The sequence below is a fragment of the Rattus norvegicus genome, chromosome 1 (assembly GCF_021556685.1).
Source record: "Rattus norvegicus strain SHRSP/BbbUtx chromosome 1, alternate assembly SHRSP_T2T, whole genome shotgun sequence".
Lineage (NCBI taxonomy): Eukaryota > Metazoa > Chordata > Mammalia > Rodentia > Muridae > Rattus > Rattus norvegicus.
The window spans coordinates 134,457,936-134,482,137 of NC_141534.1; the positions used below are offsets into that span (position 1 = coordinate 134,457,936).

At 47.0% G+C, this 24,202-nt stretch overlaps 1 protein-coding gene across 48 annotated transcripts in view; it reads left to right on the top strand.

The window, feature by feature from the left end:
• Window positions 1-3,315: 3,315 nt before the first annotated feature.
• Fam169b (family with sequence similarity 169, member B) overlaps window positions 3,316-24,202 on the top strand; it is an 86,226-nt gene continuing 65,339 nt past the window's right edge. For 7 of the 48 annotated variants that reach the window (XR_015639847.1, XR_015639619.1, XR_015639854.1 and 4 more), the window contains exon 1: window positions 3,316-3,494. Coding sequence is in view for 5 of the 48 variants with exons in the window: in NM_001432529.1 (NP_001419458.1) it covers window positions 3,464-3,494 (31 nt within the window). In the remaining 43 variants the exon portion in view is untranslated. 48 annotated transcript variants of the gene reach the window in all.

A 24,202-nucleotide genomic window follows, 5' to 3' on the forward strand; every position in this document is an offset into this window, starting at 1 on the left:
AAGTGGTCTCTAATATCTACACACACACATATGTTTAGGGAGATAATTCACCTTATAAAGGAAAATATACCTTTTATTTTTTAATTACTATCTGCATAGGTACCTATGCCGTGGTGCAAGTGTGAAGGTCAGAGGACAATTTTATCAATTCAGTTCTCTCCTTCCGTAGGTTTTCATATGGGTTCTGGAAACTGAGTTTAATTCACCAGGACCCTCTGGAAGCACCTTTGCGCATGGGCCCAGCTCTCTCAGGACTGCTACATAAGCAACCTTCTCACACCCCAGACTGGAAACTGACAACAGACCAAAGGACCAAGTACAGCCACTAGCAAACTCCAACTTGGAATCAGTGAGTTTTTTTGGGGTTACTTACAGGATTATGGGTGAGGGATTACTAACAGAGCAGAAATAAAGACAGCTATATCATCACCAAAGCCCACCCCAGCAGGGGTGACAGCTCACAAGCTCGGGGAAACCTGGAGCACACAGCACAGCCTGCTGGCAGCTGATAGGCTGGAGAGTGGCCTTTCCAGGTGGCTCCATAGGTCTGAGTCTTTTTCTAGGCATTTTTAGTCGTTCTCTACTCTTTCCGGGCAATCTGAGGCTAACTCTCAGCACGTTTTACTGTTTATACATTCTTGGGGGAGGCGGGTAGTGAATCTGCTCCATTTCTGGGATTTCCTGAAGCTATTCTGTGTTGTTTACTTCCTGTCTTTCCGGAAGTATTTCACCTGTTTTCTCATTGTTTCCCTTTCCTGTAAACATTTGGATTTAAGAAGTTTCCTTCGAGGCAGGTCGCGGTGGCTCAAGTCTTTAATCCCAGCACTCCAGAGGTAGAGACAGTCAGATCTCAGTGAGTCTGGTCTACAGAGTGAGTTCCAGGTCAGCCAGGGCTACACAGAGAAACTGTGTCAAAAAGGCTGACAAGAAAAGAAAAGAAAAAAGAAAGTTTCTCTCAAAAAAAAAAAAAAATGGAACATTTTATTCTAGAGGAAGCTGCTACACAGCGGAAGGGGAGACTATACCTTTTTTTTTTTTTTTTTGTTTCTTTTTTCGGAGCTGGGGACCGAACCCAGGGCCTTGCGCTTCCTAGGCAAGTGCTCTACCACTGAGCTAAATCCCCAACCCCGAGACTATACCATTTAATGTATGGAAAGAAATGTCTGCCGGTGTCTCAGTAAATGCTGGCTGTGTTAAACAGTCTAGCCTAGCAGGTTGTGTATGGGAGGCTGAAGGCAGGAGAATGGAGATTTTTAAGGTCAGCCTGAGGTATCCAGTAAGACACTAATTGAAGGTTCAAGACCAAGTTCTTAGCATAAAGGAGATTTATTTGCCCCAGGGGGACAAAGGGCAGAGAATCAGAGACAAAGTCAGGAGATAGAGGATGAGGGAGAAAGGGACAAGGGAGAAGGGGAAGGGATATTTGTCCTGGAGGGACACAGGACTGTCTCCTGATAGAGGGGACAGACGTGGCTCATAGAAAAAAAAAAAAAGGTAGTTTGTTAAGGTAAAAGGGGACGCCAGTGTTAGGGTGAGGTGTTCAGTTTTCATTGTGAATGTTAATTAGGTGAGCCAACATGGGCATCAGATCGCTGGACTTCAATACTTTGATAGCTGGACCTTGGTGGTCAGTCTCAGGAGGAGGGAGTGGCCAAATAGGTGAATGGACCTTGGTGGCTGGCTTTAGGAAGGTAATCTAATGGCTTTTAGCAAGGCAGAGGGAATGGGGAGAAGGGCAAGGCCTTCCAGAGCCACGTTTGTCTTCCCCAGGCTGGCTAGAACCCCTCCTCATTTGTTTGTTCAAATTTAAAGCAGAGCAATATTAATTAATACAAGCATCAGAAGCAAGTTTAGAATTGATTAATAATAAACTTTTGACCTACATGGGAATAGTTTGAGTAAAACCCATTATTATCACACACACACACACACACACACACACACACACACACACACACACACAGACACACACACACACACACACACACACACACACACACACACGCGCACGATGGTTACATTGTAAAGACACTTATGGCTACTGTTTGGTTTTGGACCTGGGACAAGAGACTAGGTACACATTTTACATATTATCAAAGCAGCCTGGTCCCCAGGTTCCCCCAGCATCTCCATCTCTTAGTCCCTACCTGGCATACCCTGCCCCAACCTTGAACTTTCCACTCCAGGGGCTGGGCTGCCCTTCCCTCAGAGGATCTTCCCTATATGACATTTTGGTGTCTCAAGTCCCTTCCCTTCTCTCTCTGCACCTTTCTCTCTCCCTCCTCTGGCCTCTCCTTTCCCTATGGCGACTTCCCTCGTCTTGGTCCTTGGGGGTCAGTGAACTCATCCCAGCAGCTTCCCAATAAACCTGCCTTTTATATAATCTAATCTGGTTGAAATTGGCTCATTTCGCCAGCGTAGGAAAAAAGAACCTATCAGTTACTGAGAGACACAAACAAATACGGCTATATTGTAAAGACACTTTAATAGCTCTCTTGAGAAGCCCCCCCCATGTGTCTCATTTCCACCCCTTCCCCCTACACCGATCTTTCTACTACTAACCTTAAATCTAGGTTTAAAAATCTAGGGGCTGGGGATTTAGCTCAGTGGTAGAGCGCTTACCTAGGAAGCGCAAGGCCCTGGGTTCGGTCCCCAGCTCCGAAAAAAAGAACCCCCCCCCCCCAAAAAAATGTAATAAACTGAGACTCTTCGACACAGAGACTTACTCTGAAATTCCTTCTGGCACCGAAGTAAAAAATCCTGGCGTCACCAGAGCGGAATAAGAATTCCCTGCTACACACAGCGCAGAACCGTGTTGTGTCTCCAGTTACCAAGGCCCCAAGGCCGAGCCTTAAGTATCCCAGATTATTCTCCAGCCTTCTTCCTCTCTCGGCGTCCCCAGTAGTTGGGATCTTAGGTGTGTCTCCACTGTAATCGGGTGAAAAGTGAAATTTGAAATCGTTCACCTCGGCATCCTCCCAAAGCAACATTTTGAAACACCTATGTATTCTGGAGAAAAATTGTTGACATTGAATACTGCTTTGTTAAAAAGGGTTAATGCAAAGGATTTTTGCACACAGAAGGGAGCCTGGTGAGGCTGTCAAAAATCTGTCCAGTACAGGCTTGGGGCACTGGAGAGGAGGGTGCTTGCCTGTGTTTATGGTAGTTCAAGAACAGCAACAAACTCACTTTGGGCTCAAAAAACGTTGTTTTTGTGGATTGAACTTTGTGGCGTCGAGGTTTAAGTAAAGAAACTACTGGGCGGTGGTCCTGAGGTGGGGGTAGGGGTGGAGGTAAGTGGCCGCAGCAGGAAGCAATGGAGTGAGGTGAAAGCCCCGGGGGAGGTGGCAGGGCGGGGCAGCCCCTGGGGAACTCGAGGTAGAAAGGTGGTGGCACTGGGGGATGGGGGTAGAGAGGTAGAGGCTGACTGGGGTGGCAGACTCTGTACAGGCTGAGCAGGAGCATGGAGGCTGAGGCCGCCCGCGGAGCCACAGGTAAGGGGTGCTGCGGTCCCCACGGAGCCAGTCGAGGGTGAAGGACACGCGGCGGCTGGGGACCCTGGACTTCGGAGTGCCACCCCCCCCTCTCTCTCCCTCTCTCCCTCCCTCCCTCTCTCTCTCTCTCTTCCTCGGATTCATATAAGTCTCTCTCTCTCTTCCTCGGATTCATATAAGTCCCAGGCCAGCGGAAGCTGGAGGAGGAACCTCCAAAGCTGATACCCTCGAGGGCCCTGGGCTGGGTCCTCACCCGGATTTCCGCTTCTGTGCACCCCCACTCCTACTCCCTTCCCCCTACCCGCAACACCAGCCTTGGGGACCTTGGACTTGGGGCTTGCTGGCCAGGCTGGGGAACGAGCTCCGAGGTGCTAGATTCCCAGTGGCTGTCTGGAAAACGGGAACCTCAACGGTGGGGAGAAGTTCTCACAGCAACTCATTCCTACTGTCCTGCAAGGACTACCCAGGAGGGGCCTGGGCTAAGGGGAGAAGTCACGGGAGCCCACGCTCTGGACCAGACTCTGCTGGCTCTAGGCACACAACCCACATGCCTCTTCCCGCCATTTTCAGGGGAGACAGGATTTGAAGACACTTTCTTGAGTGTCTTCTCTGAGGCCTCAGGCATCTTGGTCATAGGAGGCTGGCTGGCTGTGTCGCACAGACAGACACTGCACACAGACCACCTCTTCTACGGTAAGGTAAATCGGCCTGTGCTCAGCCTTCGGAGGCCGGTAGGTGGCCACTCGTTCTAATGACCTACTTTAAATGTCGCAATTGAGTTGTTTTTCTTTTATCAGGTGCGTGAGATAAGGAGCGAATGTAGCCACTAGCTAATTATATGGATTAGTAAGGATTTAGTTTATCTAGAGATTAAGAAAAGGCTTGTCTTTAATTTTGGAAAGGGAGCTATTTCTCTTTTGTTTTAGTTTTGTGTTTTTTTTTTCTAGAAAGTTAGTGTTAAAGACTTGGATAGCGAGTGCTGTTTCCAGTTTACAGGCTGGAAAACTAGAATAAAAGGCGCGCGTGGGGTGCGGGGCGCGGCGGGGGTGGGGTGGGGTGGGGGGGTCTCATCTACAAAACAGGAGAAACCCCCGAGGGCTTATTAGGCACAGCAGCCTCTCATTACACTCCCATCTCTACTAGGCGGTCTCCCTCCCCTTCCCAAGAGTGAGCAGGCCCTTCCCCATCTTTGCTTCGGAGAGCTTCCCCTCCCAGGCCTATTTAATGGGAAAAAAGAATAGTAGTCTCATCTTCTGGAAAAGTATCGTTGGCCTAAGAGAGTTTATGGATTTTCCTGTATTCGCTTAGACCTTTGCTGTGGTTTTGATGGCCACCGATGGCTCAGATGACACACAGCAGTCTCCCATTTATCATTTCCACAGGTGTTCGATCCTAATGGATTGGAGGCTTGCATAGTTGAACTGCTGCCTAAGCTTTGATAGCTGTTTCCAGAAACAGCTTGAGCAAATCTCGTCTATTGGGGAATCCCTTTCTTTTTAGTAGAGGAGCATGAAAGGAAAAATTATGCTTTCAGGTAAGGCCACATGCTAGCCTCTACTTAGCTTCACCGTTGGAAAAAAGAAATGAGGAAGGACTCCCCCCCCCCCCGCCCCCCCCTATCTGTGTTCTGTGTTCCCAGGAGGGGGCCCAGGAGGCTTGGTTTGGGGGCAAAGGAGATTTGGGGGTATCCACAATAATTTACATCCTGACATCCCCCTCCCCCACCCGTCTCCTCCCTCCCTCCCTCTCTCTACATGTTTTTAGTTTCCCTGATGCCAAAAACCTTCTTAGGTTCCACTTGGCCATCTGTTGCTGTCATTTTAGCTTAGAACAGAATGGAAAGGAAAGAGAAAGCCAGACACAGCCCCGTCTCTCTTTTTTTTTTTTTACCTTGAACTTCTTCCCTTAGCTATGAACTAAGGACTGAGTTGCCTCAGAAAGGATTAGTTGAGGCCCTGAGTACGTGGGAACTCACTGCTGGGCCCTGTGTCGTATTAACAGTGAGCATAGAGAAAGCCATTTATTTTGCCCTTTGAAAAGTTGGGTTTTCTGATAATCCGTGCTGCCAATAAAGTCGAGGGGGTTGGCAGATAACAGAACTAGCAAGCAAGTGGGGACAGTTCAAGGGACCTGTGTGTTTGCACCGTTTGCAGGGCTTTCTCTGGAAGGGGACAAGAGGGTCAAGGAACAGGGGAGAAGCAAGTGGGGCCTTGTTTAGAGGCCTTCCAGTGTTGTTTTCAAAGAATTGAGCATGCCAAAGGCCTAATGTGTTCTTTGTTTTTTGTTTTTTTTTTTTTTTTTTTTGGAGCTGGGGACCGAACCCAGGGCCTTGCGCTTCCTAGGTAAGCGCTCTACCACTGAGCTAAATCCCCAGCCCCGTGTTCTTTGTTTTATTTGCTTATTTTGAGCCCTTTACAGACCCTGAGGAACAATACCAGGAAGTAAAGACCGAAGTAAAGGCAGAGCCCTGAAGTGGGGCTGGGGGTAGGGAGGGAACATGTTACAGGACTCTAAAGGGGCCAGACACAGCTACAGTTTGAAAGGCATTTGAGGAGGCAAGAAAAGGGAGAATACTTAGCATTGGTTGAAGGTCTCTCACCTCATCATCAGAGGAAGTGGTGACCAGGCTTGGTGGCAACCTGCTGCTGAGCCATCTCATTGGCCCCGCCTGTGTGTACTTGTGTGCGTGTGCATGTGTGCTTGCTTGTGTGTGTGTGTGTGTGTGTCTTCAGTTTTAGGAATGCTTTATGTCCACTATAGTCCTGAGACCTTCCCAAGCATTACTGTAACTGATCTTTTTTGCATCAGACTGAAAGTTTACTGGTGAGGAAACTGAGGCTCAGAGGTAGACCAGGGTAAAGGGTAACCTGGTCACTAAGTGGCAACACTGGCATTGAAACGGAGGTTTCTGGTGGAGCTTGTGTGTGTGTGTGTGTGTTTGTGTGTGTGTGTGTGTGTGTGTGTGTGTGTGTGTGACTCAGGGCATTGGGCTTCCTCAGAAAGTGGGAACTCTCCTCTCCAGTTCAAGAATGGGGGTTGAGGAGGGAGGGGAGAGTCCATGTAGTTGGCACAGTCAGTTCGTAAAGGTATTTCAGAGATGACCTCATGTTAACACAAACTTAAGTCACCATTAGTTAGTTTGGATCTTTTGTAGTCCATGGTGACTGAATGTCCTTGGAGGGGAATGTGGGTTTGGCAGGTTTGGGATCTCAGTGTCTGGGAAACAGGACCTCAATGAGGACAGGGTGGAGAGGGGCTTTGCTCACAGCTGTCCTGGAGCACCACACTAGGGTCTCCATCGAGAAAGGAAAGGGAGGGGGCGGAAGTGGTGGGCGGTGTCTAACCGTGTACTTGGCTGTGAAGGTTGTCAGTTGTTTTCTACTCAAGCAGACTTTTGTCTTTGAAAGCAGAACCCCTGTGGATCCTTCTGCTCATGCCCTGAACTCCCTTAGAGGAAGTGGGGGCAGCGGTTCCTCTTAGATGCTGGAAGAAGCCCTCGATGGCTCTGCACCTAAGGAAGGATTGCTGGGAGGGAGGCTCTGCAATCAGGTGTATCAAGATAGCATGCTTTGGGCAGAGTGTCCTGGCCAGGGCTCTGGCTCTGGGTAGCTTGACCCCTAGAAGGGCCAGTTCTCCCGGTAGCTGAGTTTCTGTGTATTCTCCCTCTGTGATTCTTGGTGCACTGACCGTGGTGTCTATACTATAGCCGGTTCTTGCTCACAAAGCACTAGGTTCCTGCACTAAACCAGGACCGATGTTTCATGATGCTGGGTTGGGTATGGCTGGGCTCCCAAACCCCATCTAAGCATCTTGTGGACTAGTCGGATGGGGTGTATGACCAACTGGCCAGGAGTCAGACTGAGCCCCTGGACAGAGGGCTAACTGGTCTTCACTCCATCCAGGCTCTGCTAATGGCATTTGTCGTGCAGCCCTGAAAAGTTCTGCGTTGAAGGACTGTGGGAAATGAATAGGCTTTGTGGTAGAGGAAAAAGGGTTTGTGGCTAAAGTTGAAGCACTTGATCAAAGGAGGGAAGTCATCTTTTAAGGGTAGTGCAGGTGATGTCATTGCTGCTCAGTGCCTGCTGGTAGCCTCCAAAGGTCTGGGTCTCAGAGTACAGTTAATCAGGGCGGGACAGCTGTGATTCTGAAATGTTATGCACACCTATAATCACAGTACCCTGTAGGCTGAAACAGGAGAATTATAAGGTCAAGGTCAGCCTGGGTGCTGCATAGTGAGACTTTGTCCCTCCCCCCCCACACACACACAAAGGAGGAGGAGAGGGAGGGAGAGGAGGGGGAGGAGGAAGAGGAGGAGGGGGAGGAGGAGAATAAAACCTAGGCTGCATGCTTGTCTTTACATGTCTCCCCCTGACTTACCTTTCCAGAGTTAGTCATCAGCTAGCTTGGATAAGGGACCCAAAGCCCTGTGAATTTAAGGCCATTTCCGTCCCTGCTATTCTTCCTGTTCTTCTTCCTGGTCTTTAGAACACTCGCGCTTTGAAACCATTGCACCCACTCATTCAGTACCCCAAAGCTGTGGCCTCACTTTTTTTTTTTTTTTTTTTTTTTTTTTTTTTTTTTTTTTTTGGTTCTTTTTTTTTTCTGGAGCTGGGGACCGAACCCAGGGCCTTGCGCTTCCTAGGCAAGCGCTCTACCACTGAGCTAAATCCCCAACCCTGTGGCCTCACTTTTAAGAGAGAACAGAGGGGCTGGACAGATGGCTCAGCTGTTAAGAGCATTGACTCCTCTTCCAGAGGTCCTGAGATCAGTTCCCAGCAACCACATGGTGGCTCACAACTGTCAGTAATGGGATCTGATGCCCTCTTCTGGTGTGTCTGAAGACAGAGACAGTGTAGTCATGTTAAATAAATAAATCTTTAAACAAAGATTTAAAGAGAGAGAAAACAGATATACATGATGCCTATTGGTTCTCAGGACATCCAAGACCACCATAGGTGTTCACGCCTTCAAGACAGGACAGCCACTAGGCGTTGAGTATCCAGAATGAGCATTATGGGGCCGAGCTCTCTGTGCTATGTGTGCGTTGCCAGGGAGGGATGCCATGTCTCCACCTAGACAACTTGACTTGCTGAAATGAAGATAAATGTGTTGTTCTTGGAAACCAAGTCTGTAACCACGGCTTGAAAATTCCACTGACGGGGAGAAAGCTTCGTTTACTTCTTCCGAGCCTTTGCTGAAACATACTCTAATCTGAATATTACATTCAGTGGTAAGTCCTCGAGAAGTTAGTTAGCATTGTAGAGTCTTCGCGTCACAGAACTCTCGACTGCACAGGACAGCCCGCTGTCTGTGTGTACTCTGTAATTCTGCTCCCCGGGGATGCTTTTTGGTGTACATAGGGGGTACAGCTGTGTTAGGTTCAGAGCGAGTGCTATAATGGTTTGTCGTTCACTTGACCTTCCTGTTTCCTATAAGTGCTGTGTGTAATACGGGTGTGCTGTTCACATTTGGACAGAGCCTGTTGGACAAAAAAATAGCTAGGTGGGGGTGGGGTGGGGGTGGGATAGGATGCTGGCACAGCATGCACAAATCCCTGGGTTCAGGCTCTGTGATCCAGGGGGAATTACTTCCATAGCAAGCTTGGAGCCAGGCTGGCATACAGGAGATCCTGTCTGAAGAAAAGCAGCTATACAGATGTGAAGACATTGCTTTATTCATGCACAATGCATGAACATTAGATAAAAAATATTAGCTATTTGGTGTAAAAATACAACAAACAGAATCTACCCAATAAAAACCTAGTTACTTGTTTATACATAACCGTCTGCTCCTAATCATAATTAAACATACTAAGCAGACCAACTTTTTAAATCTTTTGCCCTCTTTTATATTAAGCGGCATTCCCCTCCACCCTTGTCCCATTCTTTTCTATTTTGAAAGTTAACCATGTTTCTCTCCTTTTTAAGTGCTAACCTGGAAATTTTAATATTCATACTTAGTTAATTATTCTTCGATAAGTCAGATTTTAGCTTCCCCTGGAATGAGTTAAGGGCCTTCAAATGCTCTCTCTCTCTCTCCTATTGTTTCCTTCTCTGCTCACAAACTGATGGTTCATACCCATTGTCAACTTGACTAGATTTAGAATCACCTAGGATACATGTCTCTGAGCATGTCTGTCAGGGTGTTTCCAGCGAGGTTGGGTTGAAGAGAGAAGACTTGCCCTGAATGTGGGCGGTACCATCCCACAGACGAGGGGCTTAGATTGCCAGCATCTATCTCTTTCTCGGCTGAGTCTGGGTGCAGTGTGACGGTCCTCAGGCTACAAGCTGAAACAAATCCTTCCTGAAATTTCTTTAGTCAGGTAGTTTGTCACAGGCATGAGAAAATACCAAACACACAAACACCACTCTTGCACTGCACTTTAAGCTTGAGTTAACTTTTTCTTGCTCCTTAAATTAAAATGTTTTATGTTATACGGTCAACATTGGCTTAGACTCTATCTAAGTTTAAGTTTACTCTCATTTTCCCATACCCATCACTTCCGGATGAGCCTTTTCCTTCCAGATGTCAATTTCCTATCTACTAATGTGCATAAGAAATAATTAATAATTATTAATAATTCTGCTCACACCAAACGCCAATATATTTCTCAATATTTATTTCATCTGACATCTTGGAAGTTGTTTTTGCTAGATGAAGGATGAATGCTATTTCCCTTTAGCTCATTAAGAATGACATTCCATTGTCTCCTGTCTTCCATAGTTTTGTGGAAAAGGCAGCTGTCCACTTATTAGCATCCAAGTGGAGAGATCTGTCCTTTCTTCCCGAATGCTTTTAGGGGTGTGTGTGTGTGTGTGTGTGTATGTGTGTGTGTGTTGTTTTGCTGTTTGACTAGCGTGTTTAGGTGGGAATTTCTTTGGGGGATTGGTTAAGACTGTGGACTCTTAAGAGTAGGTGTCTCCATGAACTCATCTGCGGTTCTTCATGTTTGGATTCCTCCTCATTCTTCTCCTTCTGGAACTTTAATTAGACTGCCACAGCATCTTGTATCTTGCACCCTGTGCTTGATTTCTCCTTACTCGCTTTCCAAGTTTACCAGCTGTGTCTCACTGTGCTGCATTCTCGGTCACTGTCTCAGTTAAGACATTTCGCCTTAAACATTCTACTTCCCTTTCCTCCTCAACTCTTATTGGGCAATGTGAAAGGTCTCGGCCCCTTTTATTCCTAATGGAAGTGTTTCCCTGAGCACATTTAATGCCAGCATCTCCTAGAGCGTGTGGTTTCAGTGTGCCGTAGTCTGCCTCTTTAATGGCATTTGTTTCACCATATGCTGAGACTTTTCTTTACTTAGTATTTTTGTTTGTTTATTTTGGTTTTGAGGCAGGGTGTCATTAAGTAGCCCCAACTGGCCTGGAGCTTGTTACATAGATCACTAAGGCCTCAAATTCATAGCAATCACTCTGCCTTTGCTTCCTGACAGGATTAGAGATGTGCACCACCATGCCCAGGAGCCGAAGAGTTTTAACAGGTCAGGTTTGAATGACCTCGAGGCTGGTACCCTTATCTTTAGCTCAAACACACATGTGGCTGAATACTGAAGAAAGTCAAGTTTTACCAATTTTCAATGCACTGTCTGAAAGCTATCCTTTTGAAGGCTTTGCACACCTTTTAACTTACTATGCTTATAATATGTTAGTAAGATTTTTAGTTTCAGAGGAACGTACATCATTTTCTTCTGTTGGTATATTCCTTGACTTTCTGGTAATGCTACGATCATAATAGACTTAGGCTGCTTCCTGGGTAGTTCACGGAGCCACCACATTGAAACCTGCCAGGTGAATTCCAATGGCCTATTTGGAAAGAGGGATTAAAGTACGACATCAGCTTGCCAAAACCTGGCTCGCATGTGTCATCTGTCTTGTCACCTTCGCGGCCATCTCTAGTCTAAGCTGTCTTTGTGCTTGCCTGAACTCTTAGACGTGCCTCTGACTCTGTCCCTTACTCACCACGGGGTGTTCTGGATGAAGCATTAAGCATTCCTTCCACACGCCCACTTCTCCCTTTCCAGTTCTTGCAGAATTATCATAGCTGACGTCAAATACTAGGAATGTATTGGCAAAAGACCTGAGAGGACATTTCCCAAAGAAGATGTACTGGGAACAACCCGGGAAAAAGTGTTCTACATTGCCAATCGTCAGGAAAGTGCAAGTGGAAACCACAGGCTGATATCCCTTTCACCCGACTGAGTGGCTACTGTAAAATATCAACAAAACACACAAAAACGAGTGTTGCCGAGGATGGGGAGAATTGGGATCCTTGTGTCTTGTTGATAGGGAAGTAAAATATAGCCTTTCGTGGAGCGGGCAGGCGCTGTAGTTCAGTGGTACAGTGCTTGCCTCGTCTGCCTTGGTTTCAGTCTTGACTACTGCTACCTGAAAGGAAGAGAGGAAGGAAGGAATGAAGGGAGGAGAGACTTGGTACGGAAGTTCTGAAAATAATTAATTAAACAAAATTACCATACGGTCCAGTAATTTCCTCTTCTGGGTAAGTAGACTGAAGGACCACAAGCAGGAAACTGAACAGTACTTGTATCTCCATATGTCTCCTATGTAAGAGGGGGAGAGCAACTGAAGTGCCCTTTGTGACAAAACACTCTCAACAAAGGACTGTCGTTCAGCCCTGAGATCGTGCAGAGACAACACGATGAACTCTGAAGACAGTGAGTGTGCTTAATGAAATGCGTCCGCTGCAGAAGGAAAAGACTTCGAGGTTCCACTCAGAGGGCGCACCTTAACAGTCAGACTCCGGAGCTGGGGCGGGTAATGGCTGCAGGGTGCTGTCGAAATGTTAGAATCCAGAAGGTGGAGTGTGCTTGTCCAGTCTGAGAGTGTGAAGGAGTGCTCGGGGTGGACGCTGGTGGTGATGACACAGTGGTAAGGCTGTGCTTACGGTCCCTCAACTGTGCATGACTAAATGGTGACCACATCGGAACTGTCTGAAATAATTATGGAGATGGAGATGGAGATTTCCATTTAAAACTAGACTTGAAGGCAGAGGCCAGATATTCAGTCCACACTCCCATACTCCTAACCCCCCTCTCTCAGTAACAAGCCCTGCCTGGCATAGAACTCATTCTGTAGACCAAGCTGTCCTTGAACTCAAGAGATCCGCCTGCCCCTGCCTCTTGACACTGGGATTAAACGTGCGCACCACCACGCCACGCCTGGTGATAGCCAGTATTTTTAAAAGTTCACTTACTATGGTAAAATACACATAGCAACTTTTATCTCCTTAACTATGGATTGCACGTGTTGGTGACATGATCCATCGCCACCATCCATTTCCCTCTGAACAGAAACCTCGTGGCTGCCAAGTCTCTGGAAACATGTTTTGTGTACACATGTAAACGGAGGTAGAAGAATCTTTTTTTCTTTTCTTTTTTCTTTTTTCTTTTTTTCGGAGCTGGGGACCGAACCTAGGGCCTTGCACTTGCTAGGCAAGCGCTCTACCGCTGAGCTAAATCCCCGACCTCTCTTTTTTTCTTTTATGACTGGCTTATTGCCCTCACTGCAGTGGCCTCAAGTTCTGTCCATGACAGTTACTGCTTCCCTTTTAAAACCAAACAACTTCCCATGCTGTGTGTATAGCACATCTGTGTGTGCATCCCTTCCTCGGTGGTCATTGGAGTTCCCTTTAGCTTTGGTTTTTTTGAGATCAGCGCTGCTATGAATGGTGTGTGAATTCAGCATACTCTGAACTAGGGCTGCCACGAACGCTTGTCTGACGTTTAAAGTGAGTGACTGATTCCATATGAATTAGTAGGGAGAGCAGGGGAGCTGGTTCAGCCGTTAAGACTAACCACTGCCGATGCAGACCTGGCTCTGACTCCTAGCACCTTGCGTGGTGCCTCATAACTATCTGTAACTCAAGTCCTGGGGGACTCTCATGGTTTCTTCTGGTCTCTGTGGACATCAGAGACACACCTGACCTGCAGGCATAGATGTAGGCAGACACTTAATACACACACAATAAAAAGCTTTAAATTAGTGGGGAGGTGAGTCACCAGGGCTCTGTGGGAAATCTCAAGGTCTGGGTGTGAGTTTTTACTTCATTACTGATTGACCTTTGAATTTCTGTTCCCTCGCTGGACAAATGGTCAGTGTGCTGACCTTTATTGACTCTGTGGGGTTGATACACATTTCATACAAGACAAAGCCCTTTGGAAAAGGGATATCTCTGCGAGTGTGAGATTTCGACGTGGGCTTTCACATGAAAACAAACTACCACCCCTCCCCTCATCCTCTCCTAGAAACATTGTTTATCCATAAAGCACAAAATATCATGTTCCTTTTCTGTTCTGTTACAATAACACCGAGACGGTACCAAGTTCTATGCAAGCATCAGCATTCTGCCTGCTGTACTTCTCAGCCTTAATTTAGACACACAAGTCTAGCACTCAGAAAAGGCAGTTATTGAGATGCACTTCCAGTTGTTGAGAAGCAGATGTTTTCTGCTGAAAATCCCCTCACAGGTCAGAGCCCACTGAACTCTGATGGCTGTTCCTGGTTGTCAACTTGACTGCACCTGGAATGAACTGCAATCCAGAAACAGAGGGCACACCTGGGATCCAGATCTTGGGACTGCATGACATAGGCTTTTGATCCGGAGCTTGAGGTATAATGGCCATGAAGAGCTAGGCCCAAGCAAGGTGGTACACACCTTTAATTCCAGGAGACAGAGGCAAGCAGATCTCTGAGCTCAAGGTCAGCCAGGGACAGAGCATGTTCCAAGTAATCATAAGCTTAGGTCCAAGTGTGGCGGTAACACCTTTAATCTGGGCCACACGTTCTGCTCAAGGCCTGTATATGGACAATGGGGAAAAAAAAGCAAGGGTTTGTTTTTCTTCTCCAGCTTGCACTTATTTGCCAGCACATCTGTTGAAACCCACTTCTTTAGGATTCCAGCGTATACAGAAGACCAGCTGAAACACCCAGCCTCATTGGACTGAGCAACTAAAAGATTCTTGGACTTCCCATTCGCAGCTGCCCATTGTTGGGTTAGATGGACTGCAAACTCTTAAATCATTACGATAAGTTCCGTGACTCTAGAGAACCCTGACTACTACAAACTCTGCCTGTTCTTGGGAGCTGCACATCAGAAGGATGAACCAAGTACTTGAGCCGTGGGCTGTGGCTGAGTCCTCACTGAGACTCTGGGCTCCTTCAACTCTGCCCATTGCTCTTCACAAAGCTCACACGTGGGTTAGAAACCCATCTGTTCCTCTTGAGAAGTTTCATTGTTTAGAATGTGACAGGTGGGCACATGGGGGATGTGCTTTTTTATATAGAAGTCTCGATGTTCGGTTGGGTCTGAGAACTGTCATCCATTGGCATACAATGAAAACACCACAGTGGTGAGGTATTGTTCTTTGTGCTTTGGGTCCTGTGTGGGATTGTAGTTCTAGTTCAGTGCTGGGCAACTGTCTTACCACAGGGCTCCTTCCCCAGCTTTCAGGACTGCCACACATGCTCGGTTTTATTGATACCAGGGTATTCTCATATATTTTTAGTGATTAAATTCAGTATGTTAAGACTCAGGTTTTCTGCTCTTACTCTCTTGATCTCTTATTCTCTTACCCTCTTCCTTCTTTGTCCCTTCTCTCCCCATTCCCCTCATCCTCCTCTATGTTTATGGCCAGCCTCTACTCACTCTCTCACTCTCTTCCTCTCCTTCTCTTTCTTTATTCTTTTCTCAACTCCCCTTCCCATGCCCTAAATAAAATCTATACTGTATAAAAAAACCCAAAAACTCAGGTCTTCTGTCTTGTCCTGTGCGTATAACAATCTTCTCTCCCTTTTCCAGCAAGACTCAGACAAATCGTAACCTCACAGGTGACCAGCTGGGGTGGAGTGGCTCCAGGTCTCATGGGTGAGGACCCTGAACTTGTAGCAGCTGTGTCGAGGTGGCCTTTGGCCACCATTCATATGGAAGCAGTTACTAGAGATGTTATTTCCTGTTCTCTGTTCCCCTTCTCAGGTCTCCACATATGTCTCCGAACATGATGCTTCCCCGAACACTAAGGGAACACAATGCCGCAGTCTCAAATAATGTATTTTTAAGAAGTTTACTTCTGGGGGGTGGGGATTTAGCTCAGAGGTAGAGCGCTTGCCTAGCAAGTGCAAGGCCCTGGGTTCGGTCCTCAGCTCCGAAAAAAAGAAAAGAAAAAAAAAAAAAAGAAGTTTACTTCTGTGTGTGTACATACTATCTGTGTTTGTGAGTGCCAGTATGCCCATGGCAGGGCACAAATGGGAAGGTCAGAGGACAACTTTTGAGAGTAAGATCCAGGACTCGAACTCAGGTCACCAGGCATTCTCAGCAAGCATTTTTACCTGCTCAGCCCTCTGGCTGACTCTTCTCATATTATCTTGAAGGATTCAGGGGAAAAATAGTTTCATGCTGCTGATTTGCTCAAACACAAGAGTCACTGATATTCAGGTTACAAGACGAAGAACCTTCATACTAAAGGCAGTTAGAGGTTGGAGAGATGCCTCACAGGGAAGAGCCCTTGCCATACAAGTATGATGAAGATCTGAAGCACATCCTGGTACCCAGGCGAAGGCTAAATGTGGCTGTGCGCATGCCTGTAATCTCAGCGCTGAAGAGTGCAAGCACGGGGGGGGGGGGGGGGGGGGGGAGATCATTTTGAATGGTCCCTGTCCATCTGCCTAGCTTCAGAGTCAGCGAGAGGCTGGAATAGGGCTAAGACTGGTAGAGCAGGACCCCAATGTCCTCCTCAGGCAGCTAAGCATTTACTCACAGAAGGGCGTGTACTTACAACATTTAACAACTGAGCTTACTGGAAAGGGAGAGGGGCTTTGTCATACACACAAGACAAGACAGACATCCCCCTTCCCTGCACCCGTGTTATATGTGTTTGGGCCAGTGTGTGCATGCTATATCACAAATATGAAGGGTAGAGTTCTCTCTCTCTCTCTCTCTCTCTCTCTCTCTCTCTCTCTCACACACACACACACACACACACCCAGCAATTAGGAGCTGAAACATTCTTATATCAGAACTATCAGTGCAAGGTCGGAAGATTTAGCAGATCCTGGCAATGGCTAAGTTTCTAAAGTTATCTACAGGAGAATTTGAAACCCTGCGTTTATATAACCAACATTCAAAATGAAGTTGCTCAAACCCATCATCTTGTATTAGCTTACTAATGAGAGGTAACCATAGGTAACTCTTTCCTGTCACCAGCATGGCTTATATATTGCTTATTTCACTACAAAACAAAACCAGGACTATGTAAATGTTTGTGTGGGCGTCACATAAAGTCATCTGCATATTTACCGTTTTAGATGAGGGACAAGTGATTTGTTCTCAGCCGAGGCATTGACAAGTTGCAAGTTGGCCAATATTAATCATGCGATAAGGGAGCAACAGGCAGCCTGTCAATCACCAGTCACTAAAACTCTACTGCCAGCCACCTGCAGACCTTTCACAGCGCCTCCTCACCCCCTGACAGTTTTGCTCATCTGCTCAAAAAATTCTAACATATTCTACATTCTGTCTTCCAACTTTAAAAAAAAAAAAAGAACTTTGCTAAGAATATTTTGGCAATCAGATGCTTTTCAAAAAACAACAAAAATATCCAAGTGTTTATTGGCCTCACCTTCTGTTCTCTACTTTATTGGAAAGAGATGTTCTTTAGCACCATAGATGGATGTCTTTCCTGGTGGCAAGTTCTTTGTGGTCTGAGCCTGGACTTCAGACCCTTGCCTATTTGCTGTCTCTAATAGGCATGGGCCCTTCCGCTCTCACATTATTCCAAACACACTCCAAGGTATGTTCTGTCATCTGGAAAATGGCACTCTGGGACCAGGTCCCTTGTTAACTAAGTTTGGGAAGCAAATCTGAGTGCTGCAAAATTCTTTCCCTTCCCTTCCCTTCCCTTCCCTTCCCTTCCCTTCCCTTCCCTTCCCTTCCCTTCCCTTCCCTTCCCTTCCCTTCCCTCCCCTCCCCTCCCCTCCCCTCCCCTCCCCTCCCCTCCCTTCCCTTCCCTTCCCCCTTCCTTCCTCCCTTTCTTCCTTTTCCTCTTCCTCCTCCTTGTTCTTCTCCTCCTCCTTGTTTGTTTGTTTGTTTTTTGAGACAGGGTTTCACTGTGCAGCCATGGCTGGCCTGGAACTCCATCTGTGGACCAGACTTGTCTCAAACTCAGAGATCTCCCTATTTCTGCCGCCTGAGTATTGGGATTAAAGGCATGTGCCACTACTGCCTGGCCTGCTACAACATTTCTATCATGCTGGCACCAGAATCCCCCCTTTGGTTTATCACTAGGTTATCCCAGGCATATCTGTAGACCTAGTGTTTCACAACAAGCATCAGGGAAAACAGAGTTATATACCACGAAAGGGGTGGGGATGTGCGCACAGACCTTAGATCTTGAGATGTCTGAGGAGTGCAGGGTAATGAATGACTCATGTGATTCCCTGGTGAGAATCATCTTTTCAGTTTTCTTTTTTCTTGAAGAAAAAAGCAAAACCCAACATTTGTGCGCGTGCACACATGCACGTGTGCGCACGCACTGTGGAGGTCAGGGACAACTTGCAAGAGTTGGTTCTCTTGTTCTACCTTGTGGGCTTGGGATTGCTGGGGTTGTGTAAGGCAAGAAGATGCAATGGGCCACCTTGCCAGTGCCAGTTTCCTTTCTTTTTTTTTTTTTTTTTCGGAGCTGGGGATCGAACCCAGGGCCTTGCGCTTGCTAGGCAAGCGCTCTACCACTGAGCCAAATCCCCAACCCCTTTCCTTTCTTTTTAAATGCTATCTTTCCTTCTGAGGAAGACTCAACCATCTTTCCTCGGGCCCTCCATGGGATTTGTTGATTATAGCATGGGTGACCTGTACTTTATGGCTAATGTCTACTTCTAAGTGTGTATTCATGAATGTCCTTTTCGGTCTGGGTTACCTCCCTCAAGATGGTATTCCATCCATTTGCCTGCAAAGTTCACAATGTCCTTGTTTTTAATATCCAAGTTGTATCCACTGTGTAAATGAACTGCGTTTTCTTTATCCGTTCGTCAGCTAAGGGACAGCTGGGTTGTATAGTTTCTGGCTATAGTGGGAGATGTTACAGGGTTTTTGATCCTCTTGACGCCATCTCCTGAGTGCTGAGGTTACATATGTGAGTGGTTATAGCTGCTCTTCTGCAGTGCTGGGCTAGTGAGTCCCTTGCGAGCACTCTTCCGACTTTGCAGCATCCCCAGCCCCTTCTTTTAATGTTAATTTAACTTCTGTTGAGACAAGGTCTCGCTGTAGATAAATGTATATATCCGAGGCTGTCCTGGAGCTTGGTATGTAGACCAGGCTGGCCTCATACTTAGAGATCCTCCTCCCTCTGCCTCCCAAATGCTGGGACTAAAGGTGTTTGCTACTGCGCCTGACTTTTTTTTTTATCTTACTTTTTAAAAATTAAGCACATTGGGCTGCAGGTAGAGTTTAGTTACAGTATGTGTGTTTGGCTTCTGCAAGACCATAAATTCAGTCTCTAGCACCAATAAACAAGTAAACAAATATAAAGATAAAGATAAAATATAATTATCTTCAGTTAAAAATAAGCCCCTTCCTCCTTCCCCCCTTCCCTCCAAAGAGGTTTTTGTGTAGCCCTGGCTATCCTAGAACTCCTGCTCTGTAGATCAGGCTGGCCTCAAACTCAGACATCCACCTGCCTTTGACTCCTGAGTGCTGGGGTGAAAAGGATGAGCTACCATGGCCTAGCCCCCTCCTCCCCTTTTAAGAATGTTAATTTTATTTTAAGCGCATCAGTGTGTTTAGCCTACGTGTATATCTATGCGCCCTCAACAAATTGGCTGGTCTCTGTGGAGGCCAGAAGAGCATGTTGGCGCTGGGTACTGAACCCAGGTCCTGCAGACACGCATGCTCAGTCATCTCTCTGGCTCTAGCAAGGCATTCTTTAATGGGTTCTTTGAAGACTCTAGGTCTGTATTTGTGAATTTATTTATTTATTTATTTTTAAACCTCATCCACTTTACAGATGTGTCAGACCCTCCTGGGCCCTCTTAGTGTCTGCTCCCTGCTGAGTTTGCTGATGCATGCATAAGGGAGTGTGAGGAGAGAGCCTTGTGCAACCGGTATACTGAGTTCAGGATTAAGGGCAGATTGTAGTCTATGTTAATTAGCATTGCTGTTATATTCAAAGGACCATGCATTCCTGGGCAACTCCTTGAACATTAGGCCTTTCTGGATTTGACTGATGGCTGACTGGCTGGGTTGTGGATGACAAGCGTTGGAGCAGCTCTCAGAACTCAGGCTTTGGTCAGGGACTGTCAAGCCTTGTTCGTATTTTCCCTAGAAAAACACTTTGAGGTGTACCATTGTTTTTGTTTTTTAGGGTGAGACTGCCAACATGTATTCAAGTGAATTCATAAAATCCGGCTTTATCCAGGAATTTCAACTTCTTTACAGTCTGCAGTGAGTTATTTCCACTGTATGCCTTTTTAATAAAAGCGTTTAGTGTTACGCTGTAGAGATTACATTCTTTTGGCTCTGGAAAAGTATTTCCTGTTTGGTTCAAGCCATGGAGGCCTGTCGGGGGTTCACATCTGGAACCCACAGGGGAGGAGTCTGTCTTCCACCAGAACCAAGAATGGCCTAACCCAGCCCAGACTTATTTACTTCCCAGGGCCCCCTGGGGTGCGGGTTCTATTGGGGAGAGTAGCTGGGGGCTTCCTCCTGGGTTGGAGGAGGAGAGTCCCCCTTTCCTGACCATTTTGAATGTCTATCCCTTCTCCTACTTGGGCAGACTTCAATTTTCAAGTTCCCCTAGTTTTCCATAAGGCTTGCACAAACATTTTCTGTGTAGAGGAGAGCTGTTGAGTTTGAGGGTGGTGGCATTTTCCTCAAGGGTGGGAGTGGCATGGCAAATTAGGCAATTGAGGTGTTGTGGCCCAGGTTACAGGGCGTCCCAGGCGTTCTGCCTGATGACTGTCCCATGGAAAGAGGTCTGCGATCAGTTCTACAACATCCTCAGTGGTTAATTTATATTCCCTGCTGCCCCCAGGCAACAGAAAGATAATCAGGCCGGGCCATAGCTTGCTAATTTCAGCAAGCATTAGGTTCTTGAGATCCTCCCAGATCTGCTCCTGTGGCCTTTGAGGGAGGCCAGCTACCCCAACTTTCTCCAGGGGACAGGCAGGGTCTTGGGAGCACTGCCTACAAGTTCTTCGAGGGGGTCTTAGCCTTCGGGGGTAAATGGTCTCATGATGTGAACAGGGCGTACCACATTCATGACATTTGTCCTAACCACACATGACCAAAAGTATGCCACTAGTTGGCAAGCACCTATCCTTGGCCCTGGTGGCCTTGGATGGGTGACTGGGTAGATGGGTGCCTCTGTCAGCATACCTGGTGAGCACAGGGTCAGCTTCTCCATGGGGCTGACCCTACATATTCTCTGTCAATTCTGCAATCCACACCTCACAAGGGGATTGATGGTCCGGATATGACGAGCATCTTTCCTAAAGCATAGGCCTAGAAGAAGCGTACAAATCCAGGTCTGGTTTCTCTGTGCCCTGTAGGCTGGTATTCCGGGGGGGAGGGTAGGTAATTTTGAGAGTGGTCAATCCTGAAGCTGGTGCCCATGGGACAAAAGAAGCATGAGCGTGTACCCAAGGTCCAAGCAGCTTACCTGCTAGCTTCTCTTAATTTATTGGCATGCTCATTAAATCTTGTTCATACCTGTGAGAAGTCAAGTCCTTGAAACAGTTGTTAATATGGGAAGCTTCGTGGAACAACCAACCACATTTCCTAAGTGCTTCCTATGGGGAAGGCCTGAGCATGGGTCTGTGGTGGGGCTGGGAAGGCAGCAGTTATGCTTCACAAGCCCCAGCTGCTCTTGCTGAATTAGGAGGTGACTGAGTTAGGACAAAATCGAGGGACAAGTTGGAAAGGGTTTGGGCTATAGGACAGAGAGGTAGCCAGGCCATGTCAGCTCCTATCCTAGGCTGAAGTGGTATTTGAACTCAGGCCTCAGTGATTCATGGAGTCCTTGATTTTGGAGTGCTGGTTGTATCTGGTGAGCCTTGAGGATGGAGTTGCAGAAATCTGAGTGTAGGGGCTACAGGAGCCCATTGAGTGCCCACTGCAATGACAGAGCCCTGACTTAAACACTTAGCATAATCTGGACGCTTTACACAGAGCTTGGAATCAAACAGGGCCTAGGTTCATCATCCTTCCTTATTTTCTTCCTTGTAAATTGGGGGCAAGCAGGATACAGTGAGAGAAGGCTGGTCACCCAGGTGCCTCTTGGCAACTGGAACCCAGAGGAAGTTGATTGTTGCTGTCAATTATGTGTGGATGGAGGTTGAGGCCTGAGGCTCTTACAGGAAGCTGAGACCTTGATCTAAGTGAGGGGTAGACCTAGGACAGGTGCAGTCTGAGTTTGTCTTTGTGACAGACTCACACAGTCTCTGGGTAATTTGGTGTCCTTGGGGGGGCATGTCCATCTGGCTCCTGCACTGAGTCATGACAGTCCCAGTAAAGAAGCAGGGCAGGTCTGCCTGGGCATAGGGTCTGCAGGACTGCACTGTCGCTCAGGGAATCACTGGTCATGTTTTTGTGTGTAGAGGGCATGTGACTTCTTCACCAACCAAAGACCTTGGCTCTATAAAGACACATCCCTTTTGCATTCACTTGGTCATTACTTCCAAATAAACCACCAACCCTTGATGTCTTTATTTTCCAACCTTCTGACAGTGCACTTCTAAGGATAGTGTGTGTGTGTGTGTGTGTGTGTGTGTGTGTGTGTGTGTGTGTGTGTTTTATTTTTATGCTTTATAAAAAAAATTGAGTAGTGGAAGAATGTTCAATTCTCCTTCAGTGTCCCATTGGTGACTGGTTCAAAGACAGCCTTTAGACACATGTATGTGACTGTGTTCAGGTCCCTTGCAAAATGGCCCATTTGTGTGGAGCCTATGGATACCCTAGTCTTGAGGTGACTTACAGTTCCTAATACAAGTAAATGTCATGGAAGTGGTTGCTACCTTTTACTCCGTAGGGAGTCATGGTAAAGGCATCTGTACAAGGTCCTGTGCAATTCCCCAGGCCCCAGCATTTTCAGCTCATGGTTGGTTGAATCCATGGATGCAGGGCCTCCCAATAGAGAGGCTGCCTGTCTCCTCTCAGCTCTGGGCAACTGCGTACCCATGACATTTGCACCCAGGGAAGTGGGTCTGAGAGTTTGGGCAGATGCAACATGTCCTTGTCCAACCATGGTGGCAGCGTGTATGCCTGTGAGTTCTCACACCGGGAGCTGACTGGCAGAGGTAGAAATTCCTCCTAGGCAAATGGAGTGAACTGAAGGCTTGGGCTTTTTGCTCTCAACAGCGTTTTGGATCGTCCGAGTGACTTCTGGGAACAATGGCTCTCCCGAGAGAATGGGAACCTGAGGTGCCTCAGAGGCTCGAAGCTGGACTTCACGTTCAGATCAGTCTTTGTGAGAGGAAGACAGATGGATTAGGAGGAGGAGTAAGGGGAGGAGGTAGAAAGGGGAGAGAAGCCTGTCCCCCTCATAGGAGGCCAGGAGGTGAATCACAGATAGAGACGGGGTGTGGTCCCCTGAAGAAGCCCTGAGTCCCTGTGCATATGAATGTCAGCCAGAGAGAGTCTAGCAACATCTTTTTTGCTCACTGCAGAAGGGGCAACTGATTGCTGCTTCTAATAAGTGGACGCTGCTAATCTGTGTGATTACTCAGGGGATCTGTTTCTGTCAGAGATGGGATAGGAAAGAGAGACAAGGGCTTGCAGAATAATACCTTAGATTAGTTTCCTTGCAAAGAAAGAGGAGGGATGTGTTCCTATACTCACAAGCCACTGCCCCTCAGTGCCTGGTGACTCATACGGTGACTGTAAACTAGGAAATGAGTAGCTCAAGTCACGTGTGACAGAAGCCTCAAAGTTGCAGCCGGCCATTCTCTGCCTTTAAGGAGCCCTGCTTGTGTTCACAGCCCTGAGTGGACCCCAGTGAAGGGTGGAAAATCACTCAGTTGTTTGGAGTGTTTGACGGCGGGGTTTTAAAAAACAGTCTGGGAGGGAATGGGTGAATGTCAGTTTTTGTTTTTGTTTTGCGTTTATGTGTTTGTATGTGTGCAGATTCAGGTAGGTATGTGTTTGTGTATATGCTGTGTGCACATGCATGTGGAAGTCAGATGTCAGTCTCAGGTGTCATCCCTTAGGTGTCATGCACTACTGACCTTCTTTTTGAAGACAAAGCCTTTAACAGGTCTGGAACTATTTGGTTAGAGAAAGCTGGCTCATGTCTGCCTCCCCGGAGCCTGGATTATAAGCTTCTTCCCCTTTTTTTGGTGGGGTTCAGGGATGGAACTCAGATCCTCATGTTTGTATGGGGAGTCATTTACTAACTGAGTCATCTCCCCACTCCTGACTATGATTGTTAAACCCAGCTATTCCTTTAAAAACTTGAAATAGCCAGGTGCACACCTTTAATCCCAGCACTCTGGAGGCAGAGGCAGGTGGATCTCTGTGAGTTCGAGACCAGCCTGGTATATAGCGTGAGCTACAGGACAGCCAGGGATATGTAGAGAAAAGTCTTGAAAAACAATAACAACAACAACGCCCCCCCCCCCCCAACGAAAAACCAAACCAAACAAAAATCTGAAACAATTAACCTTACTTTTAGTGACGGAGTAAGACTAATTTTGTCCTTG